We start from the raw sequence: 17,203 nt of genomic DNA on the forward strand, positions 1-17,203 counted from the left end.
TGAAATTTAATCAATCTTGCTCAGATTCACGTCGGATGCTTAATCCACTCCGGATCCAAGCGATCCGAACCCAACAACAGACAAAATCGACTCTATAACTCCGGTTTTCACAGATTTGTTCCGATCAACTCCGAATTCAAACAATCACAAACATCTCCACAACACCAGCGAACTCAACTCTCCGATTCATCAACAAACAGACTCCGATCACCTAAATCCAACCACAACCTGCATAAATTCAGAAAACAATTGCGAAACGCATCCAAAACAAGTAAACTAACTCATATTCCAGAAGATCATAGCAGCAAAACCAGAAATCAACATCATCGACATAACTGAAAATAAAACTCGCATAAAATACGGAATAAATGGTAAAAACAACCAGAGGTCCGAGCTTCGAACAACGAAGCTCGGTGAAATCAGCAAAGTACAAAAGCGGAAATTAAATTGTTTCTTCGCCCCACAGAAGGACGGTGTTACAACCCAATCGAAAACGTGAAAAAGCTAGATGTGAACCCAAAGTGCGTCACCCTGAATCTCCCCACGAAAAGAACCCAAGTGTGTGAAAAGTGAACTAAGCTACAGGCTGTTAGCGAGGCCTCCAACCGAGAAGATCCCTCCAACGTGCATGTTTCTCCCTTTTATAGATGCAGACATAACGTTCTAGAGTCTTCGTAGAAATCTCTATTCTACCATTCAACGCCGAGGTTTCCTCCGTCAAGCTATTTTTCGAACATTGTTCACTTATCCGCCAGTTTCCTCGGGCGTGTGATTACCGTCTTTCCTTCCTGGACCTGGCGGATTCCTTCTACACACCTGGCTTAAAACAAGTGTTAGACCCTGTAAATTCACGAATTTTTCCCCTAGACCTATGCATGAAATTAGCCTTATCAAACTGCTCACACTTAAACCATGCTTGTCCTCAAGTATGAAAGACAAGAAAAAAAAATAAGGTGAATTTCAATGCACGGTTCCCAAGAACGACTCTATAAACAAGACACTAACACAAAAACAGACTCCTAGACCTAGACAACTATAGATTCAAAAAAGAAAAAATAACACACAAAGAACACAAAACACAACAAATAAGCATGCACTAGTTTCAACTTTTAGGCAACGGTCGCCACAAGCTTAAGTTCTCTATGATTGTCTACAGTCTTCAAATCCTCCCTCTTCCTTCGTCGACCTAAACGGTCCGTCAGTTTGTCAAGAAGCCTATGGATTTCCGAGCGGTTAGGTTCGCTCGATCGCTCATTCCTCACCAGGGATGTTAGGACCAAAACGCTCCAAAGTTAAAGTTACACCACTGATGCGTTGGGTTACGAGAGTTTCTCCTTTCTATCATCTCTTTTTTTTTCTAGGTCAGGTAATTTTATTTATTTTTTCCCTGGACTTCGTCCAGCTTATACCTCCCCTTTTTTTTCAATTTTCTCCTCCCCTGGACTTCGTCCAGCTTATACCTTCTTTTCCTGGACTTTGTCCAGCTTATACCAACAGTTCTGGACTTCGTCCAGCTTATTCCTCCATAACCCATTTTTCCTCCTTTGTACTCTACTCCCTAAGCATCAAGTGGCTGCCCATTTTTTACATGTTAGCTCAAAGTGTTTAGGCTTATAACTCACTTTTATAGTAGGGCTGCACAGCTAGGTTATCTAAAGCATCCTCTATCGTCCTCACTTCATCCAAACCGCTTTTGGTTTATTAAGGAAAAGGGCATCAAAGTTGACGTGTATCCTTTCTTCAATTGCTCTTACTAAGGGAATTTTTGCCTTATTGTATCCACTAGCTCATGCAACACGCAAAAATAAAATAATAATAAAAAACTGAAGACTCTAAGACTCTTATTTACATACTGCACCTATTCTCTCCCCCTCCCACTTCACTCAAGCTTGTCCCCAAGCTATCCTAGTGAAGGGGGGAAACAGAGAAGTATGAACAACACAAAACAGACCACAAAACGGACAAACAACATGCTAAAAACAAAACAAACTTCTCACACTTAGACCGTACACCGGGCTAAGTGGGAGAAAGTTCAACAACTAAAACCAAACATGCGAAAACGGCACAACCCCTTCTCACACTTAGACCAAAGAATGGGCTAAGTGTGAGAAATTGCAACAGATAAGTACAGAACAAGCATACTGGAACAGAAAAACAAAAACAGAAAGCAATAAAAGATGAAAAGTAAAAGTTACTTGGGTTGTGGGGAATTAATTCGGGGTCTGGCCCCCTTGGGAGCCAGACTTGGGCGGCACGGCCTGTTGGGTCACTTTAGCCTTCTTTCTTGCCGGCGATTCCGGCTTCTCTGTCCTCTCTTCTGTCTGTCTGGGTACGGTCTTCTTTAAAGTCACGGGTCTAGCAGAAGACAGGATGGTCAGAGGCTTGGTGACTTGTGGCGGCTTCTGGATAGATAAACTTCCTGGACTTGGCGCCGTGGTTCCGCCACTGGATCCAGGAAGTGACTTTGGTGCGTCCGGAAATTTCTCGCGCAATCACTTCATCATCGACATTATTAATGCGACACCTTCCGTCATCCTCTCAGTACATCTGGATGATGTCTCCACCAGATCAGAAATGCGCCCCTTGAGGGCCACCATTTCCTCCCTAACCTTCCTGACTTCCGTTTTCATTTTGTCGATCTTCGTTCTTACTCCGACAACTTCTTTCCGGACTCCCTCAGCCCCAACACTGTCCTTCCCTTTACCCCGTAGGGCCACGATCTCTTCCCTCACCTTTTGAATTTCGGATCTCATCCATCCGACTTCCTTCCTCATCACTTCCACTTCCACGACTGACTCTCTGGATGCATCCACATCAGCAATTTCTGTCACCCCCGCCACCTCTTGCTCCTGTTTGATCTGGGCTTCCGACTTACCAACTTCATAAAAACAGACATCCCTCTCGTGCGTGATTAGCAGCCCCTTGTTGAAGAAGTAATCCATGTTGAAAACCTCTGGGGGTAGACACATCTTCACTTCTCGGCAGGACTTGTGGATCTTCATGATCACATTCCGCTGTAGATAAGCCCCGAGAAGATGGCATGTTTATAGATGCTGGGAAGGGTTGGCAGTTACTTGGTGGCAGGCTTGGGCTAACCAGTAGCCCAAGTGGACACGTACACCCGTGGCCATGCACCAGGTAAAGTATAAGTCGGGAGTCGTCAATGCGTTGTTAGTTGTGCCCATCAGATTATAGCTAATGAAGGTTTGGGCGAACCTCAGGATCCTGTTCTCGATATGGTGGGCCTTCGAAAACCTAGTTTTAAATTGACCCACCCTCGGGTGGGTCAAGAACTCCCATGCGCTCTGCGCTTTGAAACCTGGCGTGAACTTTGGTGGGCCGACCATTCTCTCGTTCCATAATCTTTCGTCATCTTCTGTACGCGTCAGCAGACCCATCCGTAAGGTCCACTCACGAATGCTCATCACATGTTCTTCGGTGAAGAGCCGGAAGTTAATGGAATCGGCATCCAAGTTGGTGGTAGATTTAAACCGAAAAGTTGAGAAAAATTCCCGGGCCAAGTCTATCGGAACCTCAAGGGTGCTATGCTTTAGCAACCAGTCAAAGCCGATTGCCTCTGTATACCCCCGAAATTCATCATTGCTCGAGATCTCCTTTAGTTCCGCCGAGTCATACATCTTCCCGGACTTAGCAACCTTTCCTAAACCACTCTTCTCCGTGTATATTGCTGTGCGTTTTGAGTCCGCGAACTTCCTCATCTCGTTCAACAGCTCTTTAGTAATCCAGATTTCTTTCGGCTCAAAGTTGAGTTCCACCTCTTGTTCTTCTTCGGAGTCACTGGACCCATCAGGGCTTCCGGACTCAGCAGCGTACGGTACCTTAGCAGGTGGAGGGAGAGAGGGTTCAACGGACTTTCCTTTTGCTTTCTTGGTCGAGAAAGGAGCAATCTGTTTTCCTTTCCTCTTCCTCTCGACCGCGTGTCGGCGCTCCTCCTTGTCGCTCTCCCCATCAGTAGGTCTAGGAGAGTTTACCTGGTCAGGAGCTGCAGGCTCTAGATCCAGCGACCCTACTTCTGTCCGCGGGACGTGTTCCTCTATTTCATCTCGTAAACCTCGACGAGCTTGCTTCCTTGCTTCCCGTGCGTTAACTGGTGAATCGGTCCCAACGGGGACATCAGTCAGATCTACCATCATAGTCATCCCGTCGCTGCCGGGTTCTTGTTCAGCATCAGCAACGAGGGCTTCTCCCTTATCAGACATAAAAGGGGTCGCCCCCTTGAGATAAACAGGGGACTCTACCCCAACCAACTCTTGTTCAACGTGGGCTTCAATACCCACGGACTTCTCAGAGGTTTCCCCCTCTTTGACATCTTCCTCAACAGTTAGGGCTTCGGCGCCCTCAACCACTTCTGGGGTTTCCCCCGCTAATTTTCTATCATAATTTAGGGCTTCGTCGCCCTCTGGAACATCACTACCAACAACTGGGGTTTCCCCCCCTCCAAACTTTTCCAAAACAGGGGATTCCCCCTCTGTACGACTATCAGCAACAACAGAAAGATCTACACCCATAGATTCTGGTAGGGTTTTGAAACGATGGGTTTTTCTCCTCAGGGTGTTTAGGTGTCGTTCAAGCAAGGATATATCCTACTGGTCAGGATAGCGATCCTAACTAAGCCTAGACCCTGGTTTCAAAAATTCCTCAACCCACTTCTATTGATCAGTATAGTGGTGGTAAGGGTCGAATCCCACAGAGATGGTGCGTTAAAACTATTGTGGTGATATTCTGGATGGTTAGGTTAGCTACCACGCTCGGGTTGAGTTTCTACCTAGGCAAGAATTTAAAGGAAATTTCCTACTGACTAGAATGGGGAAAGAAGTGTAGGGGTGCAGCTGTGTACGTGGAAATAGGGAGACATTTTTGTAACAGAAAATATTTGGAAGGTACGGGATTCTATTTTGGGCTAGACAGAATATTCAGAGGGTAGTGGTAGACATGGTGACTAGGCTGACAGATCTGCAGGTTATAACTAAAAGTAAAGGACAAAAAGCAAAAAGCATCTAAAAAGCAAAGTGGTCCCCAACATTAGACAGGGACATCATCTTCCTCAACAACACAAATTAAAATCAGAAAATACTTCCAGATTCAACACGGAAACACAGTTTATCAATTCGCGAACACAGATCCACAAATAAGAACACCAAATCTGAAATCAAAACTCAGAAAATGCAACTCCGCGTACTGGTCAGCAGGAAAACGAAAACGAACTCAAACAAGACTTCACATGCAGCGATTCACTCACGATCAAACAGTTCTACGTTTAACTAAGGAAATTTTGACGGAACAAGGAAGGAAAAGATTCAGCACTTAAAACACCAAAGAACCTTAGATCTAAGCTAACTAGGCGGAAAAGGAAGGAAAAGAAATCAACACCATAACTGAAACGGAAATCAACTTCATATCTTAAACACGTTCGGATCTTCCACAAGTACTTCAAAAACAGAAAATATCCGAAAGCAAACACAGATCCAACGTAAGGAAAGCAAGTAAATTAAACTACGAAAACGAATAAAAGTGTTTTGCCACTCCGGGCGATGATATTTCTAACTACGGTTCTGCTGGCTGGAACGGACGATCTGGAACTCCGGGAACATCTAGATCTTCAAGTGACCATGGCAGTGGCGAGGAATGAGATTCTGGATTGGGCTGAAGGACTGAACTCCGAGAGAATTCTACCTAAGAGTGATGATGATGATTCTTGGTGATTCCCGTTGATAATAATCTTCTTCTCTCCAAGTGGCTTCCTTTTATAGGGAGGCTTACCCTTGATTTTTAGGGTAAGACCTTGCGGTGAGATGACTTCTTTGCCCTTAATTGTGATTGAGCAGTCCCAGCTATCCTCCTTCTCCATCTCGAGCCATATTTGCATGTATACTGGTCAGTACGTAATCGTCCTGACGCCCTTTTCACTTGAAGTGTCTGAAACTCTGCCTACTGGCTAGAATGCTTACCCTGCACGCTTAAGCAACTAGTTTTTGCAGATATAATTCAATTACGCACATCATACTGACCAGTAACCTAGGCCTAGAATACGACTTATCAAACTGCTCACACTTAACACATGCTTGTCCTCAAGCGTGAAGAACAAACAAAAACGAATAAGTCGAATTCTAGCCTGGTTACTCCCCTGACCGACTCTACCTAAACTAGACTCTATACTACAACGACGCAAAGAAAAAAAACACTTGGTCAAACACAGAAAAAAAAACACACAAACACACAAACACAATTAAAACCGAAACACAAAGATTTGGGCTATATTTTCAACCATCCCTTACCTCGGGATCTGGTGCAATCCGGCCTTAGACAGCCTTGAACTCCTGCCACCCCCCATTCCTTCCTGGTCAGTACATCCGTTTGTCAAGATCGCCCAAACTCTCGGCCAAACACTAGATTCACTCGGTCTCTCATACCTCACCAGGAATGTTGGGACCGCATTCTCTCAATATGCTCAAACACGCTTGCTTCGGACTTGGATCTCACGTGCAGCTACTGAAGGTCTTTAAGGCTTGTAATGGGGCTATTGGGTTGCAGTGTTTTGGGGTAGATGTTCCTAAGGCTCTAAGTTTTCAAAATTTCTATTTTATTGGTGCGGGGGAACTGTGTGCATTAGGCTTCTGATCAGTTGCTTTTTAGCTGGCGCTTCTGGCTAGGGTCTCCAACTGTTCAGTATCATCTTGTGGCTTTGCCACCCTTATTCCTTCTCTTTTTTTTGTGGTCAAGTTTCTGACCATTTTTCTCCACATTCTTCTCTCTCTCTTCTTTTTTTTTATGTGGCTTCGCCACCCTTATTCCTTCTTCTTCTCCCCTTTTTTTTCTTTTTGTGGACCCGGGATAACTCCCTGGTCGATTTTTCTTCCGAACCTTCTTGCCCAGCTGGAGTCTGTTTTCTTGTACATCTTTCTGGCCAGTAGGCTTCATTCGCCTCATGCTTTGCACACACACAGTCCCAGTGGCTAGGGGTATTTATCTGGGTAAAAGAGTTAGGAAAAAAAAAAGGTTCTAAGGGTGGTTTTTTTTTTCAGATGGGGGGTTTCCTACTGCCTTCAGTCTTTGCTACCCGTGGTCACTTCCTCCTAGGCAATTTGTGGCAGCCTCTCTTTCTTTTCCATATATGTGGAAAGTGGTTCCACTTAAAGCTTATAACTCACATTTTAAGAGGGCTTTCGCGCTTGGCTCTAAGTATGGGCTTTTCTCTCATACTCACATCATCTATCCTGACTAGGAGGTACTAGGGAGGGTGGTTTCGGTTTTCCAGCACGTCTTATCTCCCTCAGTTCCCTTCACCGTCAGCTCAAGACGGTTGAGTTTTAAGCCCAATCAACACACAAAAATAATATAAAAAAAACTAAACCTAACAAGACACTAACACAAGCACGAACATAAAAACTACACATATACACATACTCATCATACTGGTCATTGCGTCCCCCCTCCCACTTCACAAGTGTCTGCCCTCAGATAGGGCTGTGAAGTGGAAAAGGTAATGGCCAGTATGATGGACACATAGACAAACAGACAAAAACAACAAAATAAAACTAAAACTTCTCACACTTAGACTATGGAATAGGCTAAGTGTGAGATTTTGGAAACCTAAACAGCAACCAACAAAACACATATATACACAAAACTCCTCACACTTAGGCCGTGCAACGGACTAAGTGTGAGTTAACATGCTTACGAAAAACAGAAAACACAAACACATGCGCCAAAAGACAAACCCTTAACTTCTCACACTTAGACTATAGAATAGGCTAAGTGTTACGAACGGGTTTGCGCACAAACAGAAATTATACTACCTAGACACACAAAACACAATTAAAAACGAAAAGCTAAAAACGAGAAAATAAAAAGAAAAACTAACTGGTCAGATGGGGGTGGTCTTAGCGAAGTCTCCTGCTCCTCCGTGGGGCAGGTGGTGTAGGCTGCTTTTCCAGGGGTTCCTCTTCCGTTCCAGTGTGATCCTCACTCTCCTTCGCCGGTTCCTCGGCTGCTGCCGGCACCTCGGCGTTCTCTTCCTCGGGCTCGTCTATCATTGTCTCTGGTGGGTGGGTCTCATCGTCCTGGCCTCCATGGCCGCTTGTTCCTGTAGCTTGTTCTTTCTTCCGGCTGGTCACTTCTTCCAACAACGCATCTATCACGGATGCCATCCGGCCCATCTCCGTGATCAATCGATGGTTTTCCTCTCCCAAAGTAGTCACTAACGCCTCCATAGCGTCTTGCTTTTGAGCCAATGTCTTCTGCTCTGCAGATCTCTCCAACATCCTTTCCATCACTGCTGCTAGCTTGACCATCTCTGCTTTCAATTTCTTATTCTCCTCTCTAACTTCATTCATTTCTTTCTCCATTCTGGCTTGACGTTGTTCCTGGTCCGATGCCAATCCGATCATTTCTGCCCTTATCTGTCTGCTTCCCTCCGCTATCTTCTCCACAGCTTCTTCCATCCCCTCTTGTCTCTGGTCGTGTGCCGGTGCTTCATGAGCTGCTGCCAACCGAGCAGTGGGTGCAGCTTCCTCTCCCATCGCGTAGAAGTGTGGCACGCCTTGCCTCATGTACACCGCATTCGTCCGGACGAATAGGGGGGTATCAAACAATCCTGGGGCGTCCACCATCGTCAAGGGGGTTAAGTCTTCGTCCTCTGAAACGGAGACGTTGTTTCTCACAAAGATTCCCAATATATGGCAGAGGGAAATATTCCGTGCTGGGTGGGTAGCGATGAGGTGACATGTGTATGCAGTCCAGAACCCTAAGTGCAACTTCTTGCCTCTCTTGGCACACCATAAAAGATACAATTCCGTCATCGATGTCCGGACTGCCGAATTCGACTGTCCTAAAAGGTTGTAACCCAAGAAGAGTTGAACCAGGCGTAGATTAGGATCGTTGAGATGGATAGATCGGGAGATAGTGGACTGGAACTGTCCTGCCCCGGGGTGAGTAAGCTCTTCCCACTCAAATTCCACATGCCTGCGGGGAATCCCCCGCTCCCTATCTCTCCACTCGGGCCCTATGGCCTCCTCCAAACTGCATATCCCTAGCCGAACAGTCCATTTAATCAAACTCATCCTAATCTCTCCTCCAAATACTCTGAAACTGATGCACTCTACATCCAAATCTGTTGTGACCTTGAATCGAAAGGTCACGAAAAATTCTTTGGCCAAATCGACCGGAACATTCAAATTCTCATTCCTTAACAGCCATTCAAAACCCAATTCGTGGAAAAGGGCGAGAAACGATTCCCGAACCTTCAATTCATCTAACGAGGGGAGATGAATTACCTTTCCACACTTAACCTTCTTGCCTTTTGCGTTCTTGGTGCGATAGACGGATTGGAGCTCCTTGGAGTCAAAAAATTGCATCCCCTCCACCGCGTCATCTGTGAGCTCCACCGTCCAACGCTTATATCGGAGTGGTTCTGCAGGTGGATGCAATAGCTCCCGATGATCGTTAGGGAGTTGCTGCTCCTTGTACTCCTCATCTTCCATGGTCGTATCGCTATCGGATTCAGATTCTTCACTGATCTCATACTCACTATCACTCTGCTCTTGTTGGCTGGATGGGGTCCTCTGAGCAGCCTCGGTGATCACTATGCCAGTGTTCACGACATGTGGTTTCTTGGTGCTCGGCTTGTTCTTCACAACGGCTTTTCCTTTCCTTTTTCTTTCCATCTGGTACCTGGCTTCCTCCTCAGCTTCACTCAAGATTTCCACGGGATCTGCCGCTGTGTTCGGCTGATCCCTACTAGCTGCCCACCTTCCCAAGTATCTCTGCGAAATTCTCCGCGGTTTGGGCGAGTCTGCCTTGGGGTCTGCTTTCACCACCAGTTCCCGCTTTATGGGCTTGGGCTTCACTACCGGAGGTGCCACCGGTTCTGGTTCATTGGTTTCTGCAGCTGTTTCCTCCTCTCCTTCCTGCATTCTACCATCCCCTACTTCTACTCGGGGATCTACTGGCTCTTTTTCTTTACTCGGTGCTTCTCCTTCCCCTCCTACCAACTGGAAAGGTCGGCCTTCCGGTATGTCTCCTGATGTGGCTTTCTCCCTGTTTCCTACTGCCCCCAATGCGAGGTCTAGACCCTCAGCCATTGGTGCAGTGTCCTCTTCTCTCTGGTTGACCCTGTTCAGAATCGAGTCAAATTCTTCGTCTGTCATTAGGCCTTGTTTTCTGGCCGATTCATTCAAATCTATTTCCGGCCTTCTCACTTCTTGAACTACCGGCTCCGCTTCGGGCGTTTTCGCTGTTCCTTCGAGTTGTCTTGCCTTGACTCGACTTTTTCGTACGCTCCTCAGAGTCGGAGTCGTAATGTGCGGTGATAGCGTCGAGCTCTGCCGAATTCGGTACTGAATCTGCTGAATGACTGTCCGGCGCAGGCGGGAGTTCACTGGGTGTGGTTCCTACGCCCCCTATTTGATCAAAACCAGTCAATGCCGCCGTCCAGTCCCGAGTAGGGTCCTGTTGACGAAGAAATGCCATCATGGCATCCATGGAGATCATAGGTGGTGGCGGAGCGGTCGGTGCTGGTGGCGGTGGATTTTGCTGTGGTTGCGCCTCCTGGGTTTCTTGGTGGCGCGGTTTGATTTTCCGGGTGAAAGCTTTCTTCCCCATGAGTGGAAATCTGCGATTTAGTGGTGAAAAGTTAGGGTTGATGGTTGAGAATGATGTTTCCGCGAGAGAGATGGACAAGGATTTCTTGAAAGCGAATTGAAAATGAGGGTTTGTGAGGGGAAAGGGTTGAGACGGTAAGTTTAATTCGGGTGAGAGAGAGCAGTTGCAGGTGGTTGTAACCGGTTTTTAGCGGTAGCCGGTCGCGACGTTTCAGACGGGAAGGGCGGTTGAGGTTGCTGGCCTCTGATTGGTCCGCGCGTCTTTTCCCTCTGCTCACGCGCCATTTCTCTTGCTGCCACCCTGCAAAAGCTGCACAAGCTTTAATTCAAATTTTCGTCCTTTCCATAATTCCTCCTCTACTTGCCTAAAAAAAGAGACTAATTTAAATGGGCACTTAAATAACATTTTGAAATAGCACCAGATAAGCAATCCTTTGGTTATTGCGCACTTCAAATTAAAATTAAGGCCCGAAAATATTTTTTTGGATTTTTAGGAATTATCTAGCGTGCAAATATTAATTACGTATTTACAATATTTACAACTTTCTTAGGTAATTTGGAATTCAACTTGGCCAGTATATGCATACTATTCTCAAAGGGAAACTGGCCGCGCGGAATTCCAAATTCCTATCTTACTGATCAGTATGAAACCGATGTAAGTGGCTGTAGTGGAATTTCATCCACTACACCCACCTCGCTATTATCCCTGAATATTTTCAACCTATGCCCATTTACTATGAAAGGTTCAGAGTTAGAAAAACTCCCTGAAATTTCTACTGCCCCGTTGGACCGGAGTGCAGTTATGATGTAAGGTCCTGTCCATTTGGACTTGAGTTTCCCTGGCATAAGCTTTAATCTTGACTGGAAGAGTAGTACTTTCTGGCCAACATGGAGCTCCTTAGTCCTTAGATTTCGATCATGCCATAATTTAGTTCGTTCTTTGTACCACATGGCGGAATCGAATGACTCCAATCTAAGTTCCTCAAGCTCCTGCAGTTGCAGCTTCCTTTCCTCTTCACAGGCTGTAGCATCCATATTCACTTTCTGTACTGCCCAGTATGCTCGATGCTCGATTCCAACTGGTAAATGGCACATCTTTCCAAAGACAATCCGGTAAGGGGACATGCCTATGGGAGTCTTGTAGGCTGTTCGATACGCCCAGAGAGCATCCTCTAACCTGACACTCCAATCCTTCCTAGAAGTGTTCACCGTCTTCTCCAAAATTTTCTTTATTTCGCGGTTAGAGATTTCTGCTTGACCATTTGCTTGCTGATGGTAAGGGCTGGATAGTCTATGGTGCACACCGTATTTCTTCATTAAAGCTTCAATTGTGCGATTACAGAAGTGTGTACCTTGATCGGATATGATCGCCCTGGGCACACCGAATCGGCTGAAGATATGACTCTTTAAGAATTTGGCCACTTCCTTGGCTTCACACGTGCCTGTGGCCTTGCCTTCCACCCATTTGGAGACGTAGTCTACAGCAACTAGGATATACAGATTCCCATAGGATGAAGGGAAAGGCCCCATGAAATCCATTCCCCATATGTCGAATAACTCGCAAACTATTACGGGTACCTGTGGCATTTCATCCCGGGCAGATATTCCACCGGTCAGTTGGCAACGCTCACAACTTCTGCAAAACTCGTACGCATCTTTGTTGAGGGTTGGCCAATAAAGCCGCTATCCAAAATCTTCCTAGCCGTCTTCTTGGACCCGAAATGTTCTCCGCATGCTAACGAATGGCAGTGGGTCAAAACATCTCGCTGATCCCAGTCAGGAATGCACCTCCTTATCACTTGATCGGACCCTACCCTCCACAAATAGGGGTCGTCCCAAAAGTAGTATTTCGCTTCACTCTTGATCTTCATTCTTTGGGGCTTTGGTAACACTTGGCACTTCTGGAAGCTCTCCAGTTACCAGGTAGTTGGCCAGGTCCGCGTACCAAGGCTCTTGCCCTACCTTCTCTTTTCCTTTTGCTGTATCATTCTGACCAGTAAGCTTGAAACACTTCTTCCCAATCAATTTTCTAGGCACAAAATCACCTCACACAAATGTTCCTCTGGAAATTTATCATGCACTTCGTCACCGTTTCCATCTTGCACTATTCTGCTTAAATGGTCCGCCACTTTGTTCTCGACTCCACGCTTATCTTCTACCTCCCAGTCAAATTCTTGCAGCAAGACGTACCCCCATCGGATCAAGCGTGGTTTTGGATTCCTTCTTGGCAATCAGATACTTAATCGCCGCATGGTCAGTTAACACTATGACCTTAGATCCCACAAAATATGGCCTGACTGAACTTCTCGAAGAATACACCACTGCTAGCATCTCCTTTTCAGTGGTATCGTAATTCGCTGGGCTTGATTTAAAGTCTTGGACGCATAAAAAATCACGTACCTCTTCCCGTCGATCTTCTGACCCCAGCACGGCTCCTACCGCAAAATCGCTGGCGTCGCACATTACTTCGAATGGATGGTTCCAGTCAGGAGCCCTTATGATAGGTGCGGATATCAACTTTCCTTGAGAAGGTTGAAAGCAGCCTTGCATTGCTCATCAAAGATGAATTCCACGTCATTCTGAAGCAATCTAGTAAGGGGCTGGGCGATCTTGGAGAAATCCTTGATAAATCTTCGATAAAATCCCGGCGTGCCCCAGAAAACCCCTTATTCCCTTCTAATCAGTAGGGAATGGTAATTTGGATATAACATCTACCTTGGCTCGATCCACTTGGATACCTCTCTCTGAGACCACGTGTCCTAAAACTATCCCTTCGGGCGACCATAAAATGGCACTTTTGAAGTTCAAAACCAAACTCTTTGCTTGACATCTCTCCAAAACTATATCTAAATGGTGAAGGCAAGAGTCGAACGAATCTCCGTAAACCGTAAAATCGTCCATGAATATCTCTATGCAATCCTCGATCAAATCAGAAAATATGCTCATCATACCATCGTTGAATGTACCTGGAGCGTTGCACAGGCCGAGGGCATGCGACGGTATGCATAGGTTCCAAACGGGCAGTGAAAGTAGTCTTTCCCTGGTCCTCAGGATCTACGTAAATTTGGAAATACCCGCTGTACCCATCTAGAAAGCAGAAATACGTCTTCCCATCTAATCTCTCCAACATTTGGTCGATGAACGGCAAGGGGAAAAATGGTCCTTCCTGGTCGCATTGTTCAGCTTACGGGTAATCGATGCACATTCGCCAACCCGTGACTAGCCTGCGTTGGGTATCAGTTCATCCTCTCATTCTGAACTACTTGGATGCCCGACTTCTTTGGGACCATGTGGATCGGGCTGACCACTCACTATCCGTACTGAATAGATAATCCCTAGCGACAACAACTTCAAGATCCTCCTTCAATATCTCTTCTCGCATGTTAGGGTTTACCTTCCTTTGAGCATCTCGATGTGCCTTCGCTCCTTCCTCCAACCTAATGTGGTGCATGCAGACGTCGGGGCTAATCCCCACTAAATCTGTAAGACTCCATCCAATTGCCTTCTTGTTCTTGCTCAAGCACGGTCAGTAGCCTAGCCTCTTGTTCTTTCGTGAGGCTGCTACTGATGATCACTGGATAAGAGTTCTCCTCTCCAAGGAAGGCATACTTCAAATTTGGTGGCAACTTCTTCAGCTCAACTTGAGGTGGAAGTGTGTCTTCGGGTAGAGGGTTTTTCTCAATCTCTCCTTCTTTTTCTAAACTCCCTTCGATGGTTCTTCTATACTGGCTGGTAGCTGAACCCCTGCGGCTCCAGTGAACTCTGATTTCTGACAGAATTCCTTGATTGCTACTTCTATTTCTTCATCAGTCAACCCTTGGCTACTGATCATTTCACACCATGCAGCGGCTTCGACGTCAGCCTGCTCATAAGCATCTAATGCTTGGAGTTTCTCCTGCAATAGTTCGGTCTCAAGAAAATCTTGGACAAGGGGGTCAATCACGTCAACATAACACAAATTTTCAGAATCAATCGGTTTCTTCATGGCTTCATTGATATCAAAAGTAAATTTCTCTCCATGGAAATCAATGCAAATTGTCCCCTCGGCCATGTCTACTATTGTCTTAGCCGTTCTCAAAAATGGCCTTCCTAACAACACTCCACTAGATTCCCTAGCTTCATGCTCACTCATTTTGATCACATAAAAATCAGCAGGATAGGTAAAATCATGCACTCTTACTAACACGTTTTCTAAAACTCCCTCAGGACTTATGCACGACCTATCAGCCAGTTGGATCAACACCCTAGTATTAGACAATCTAACTCCCTTCAATCGGTTATAGATAGACAATGGCATAACATTTATGGACGCCCCCAAATCACACATTGCATGTTTGACCTTCACATCTCCTATAGTTATAGGCAAAGTGAACATACCTGGATCGGCTCTCTTGGGTGGTAACTTCTCTTGCCACTATTGCTAACGCTATTCCTTCCACCATAATCTTGCATCCTTCTGGGCTCTCCCGGCTATGAAGTCTTAAATGAATTTCCGAGAGGGGGGTAAGCTTCAACGGCTTGGAGGAATGGTATGGTGACATCCAACTTCCCAAAAATCGACAAGTAGTCAACCGGGTCTTCTTTCTTCTCTTTGTAACAAATCGGAATGGAACGGTTTTCTCCCTTTTTTTCCTCTACTGGTTCTTCAGCAACCTTCTTGGAGTTTTTCTTGGGTAGTTCCTGGGTCTGGGCCTCCATTCTGGGTTCTACCTCTTGAGGGGGTTTCTTCCTGGTCAGTAGGGTGTCGGGTTCACCTCGTAAACTTGGTGTATCATCCAAGAAGAATGGATCCTTCATCCGAGGCATAGTTCTCCCTAATTCATCCACTGAAATGGTATCACCTCCTATCTTCGTTCCATTAGATCCTCCACCAGGTTGTTTCGGTTGAGGCGCGTCATAAGTGGTTCCCGACCTCAACGTAACCTTACTCACATTTGCCTTTTCGGGCATTTGGACTGTAGATGGGAGTTTCCCTGCATTTCCCTTCAAATCACCCACCGAACTGGCCAGTTGAGCTAACTGCCTATTATCATATCCATGTTCAGCCTTATGTTCCTTCTGGGCTTTTTGCATTCCCCTGCACGACCTCATTATGGGATTGCAATTCTCCTTTGATGCTTGTTGTGATGCTAGCATTTCACCCATCATGTCTTCAACGGATCTCCTTGACCTGCTCGAGTTTTGGAAGTGACTTGGCCCTTGGTGTTGATAGTTCTGGGAGTTTTGCTGGCCTTGATTAGGCGGGTATTGGTTATACTGGGCAGGAGGGGTGTACTGATCTTGAGGATATTGATTCTGGTGCTGGCCTTGGAATTGATTTTGGTTCTGATGGTTTTGGGGTCCTGGGTTTGGCTGATTTTGGAAGTTTTGGAAGTTTCTCTGGTGGGGTGGCACATAGACAGGGTTCGGGTTCTGTGGGTTTTGGTTTTGGGAATGTTGGTTTCTTCCTGACCAGTTGGGCTGGTAGTCTGGGTTCGCTGGTCCACGGTTAGGGTTTTGGTTCGGATGGGGGTTATACTGGCTCTGACCTTGGTTCTGATTTTGGCTCCCGTCACCCCATCGGAAGTTTGGATGATCCCTCCATGGTGCATCCCGTTGCCTACCTTGAATCCAATGCCCACTAGAGTTGAAGTACCCCGCAGCATTAACTTGCTCCATATTCCCGAAGTCATTAGGCTGATCATAGTTCGGTCCTTGATTTCCCTGCTCTGCACCCTTGTAATTCCCAGCTGGGGGAGGTGGTGGAGTGCTCTTCTCGATCGCACTCAGAAGTGACTTCTTCAGCTCATCCATTTTCAAATCCATTTTCTGCTCCAGTGTATTTTCCTGATCAGTAACCGAGGCAACAGCAGCCCGCTCTCGGTTATATCCTTCCCTTGAATGGTCATACTCTTTCTTTGCATTCAGTAGCTTCCTTAGGACTCTCTTTGCTTCGCTAACCCGCAATTGCGTGAAGCTTCCTCCCGACGATGAATTTGCCAGGTCCTTGGTTACCGCGTTCATGCCTTCGTAGAAAGTATGATGTACTTCAATGTCCGCCATGCGATGGTTGGGACACGATTCCAAAAGACCCATGTATCTTGCCCAATAATCACTCAAGGGCTCATCATACCCTTGCTTCACATTAGTTATTTCCCTCTTCAGCGCGCTTGTCTTGGATGACGGAAAAAACTCGCCCAGAAATGCTGACTTGAAATCGGCCCAAGTCTCGATGGAGTTGGGGGCAGGCGCATGAACCAGGTGTTAGCTTCCCCTTTAGCACAAATGGCAAAGCCTTCAGCCTATAATCATCCTCCGTCGCTCCTGCCGGTCTCCTCTGCGCCCTACAAATTTTGCAAAACTCATGAAGAAACTCATACGGCCCTTCATAGCTCTTCCCACAGTATGTAGGCAGGATTGCGATCACATGAGGCTTCACATCGCAGGCGGTTTGGCCTGGAGTAACGACTATGGCTTGCGGGGGCTCTCCTTCAGTATGCGCGTTCAGCGTCCCGATCTCCGGGTCCTCATCTCCCTGGTTGGCCATTTCCCTTGGGTTGCCTTCCAACAGTGGTATCTCTTCTGGTATCGGTCCCTCTATGGAG

At 46.3% G+C, this 17,203-nt stretch overlaps 1 protein-coding gene across 1 annotated transcript in view; it reads right to left on the reverse strand.

Annotated features, from left to right (window-relative positions):
- Nucleotides 1–656: 656 nt before the first annotated feature.
- The window catches only part of LOC121771536, a 48,556-nt gene continuing 32,009 nt past the window's right edge, over nucleotides 657–17,203 (reverse strand). Inside the window, exon 2 of the mRNA XM_042168344.1 lies at nucleotides 657–816. Coding sequence (XP_042024278.1) covers nucleotides 745–816 — 72 coding nt within the window. The 3' untranslated portion in view covers nucleotides 657–744. The remainder of the gene's footprint in view (nucleotides 817–17,203) is intronic.

This window comes from Salvia splendens, chromosome 2, assembly GCF_004379255.2.
Source record: "Salvia splendens isolate huo1 chromosome 2, SspV2, whole genome shotgun sequence".
Classification (NCBI taxonomy): domain Eukaryota; kingdom Viridiplantae; phylum Streptophyta; class Magnoliopsida; order Lamiales; family Lamiaceae; genus Salvia; species Salvia splendens.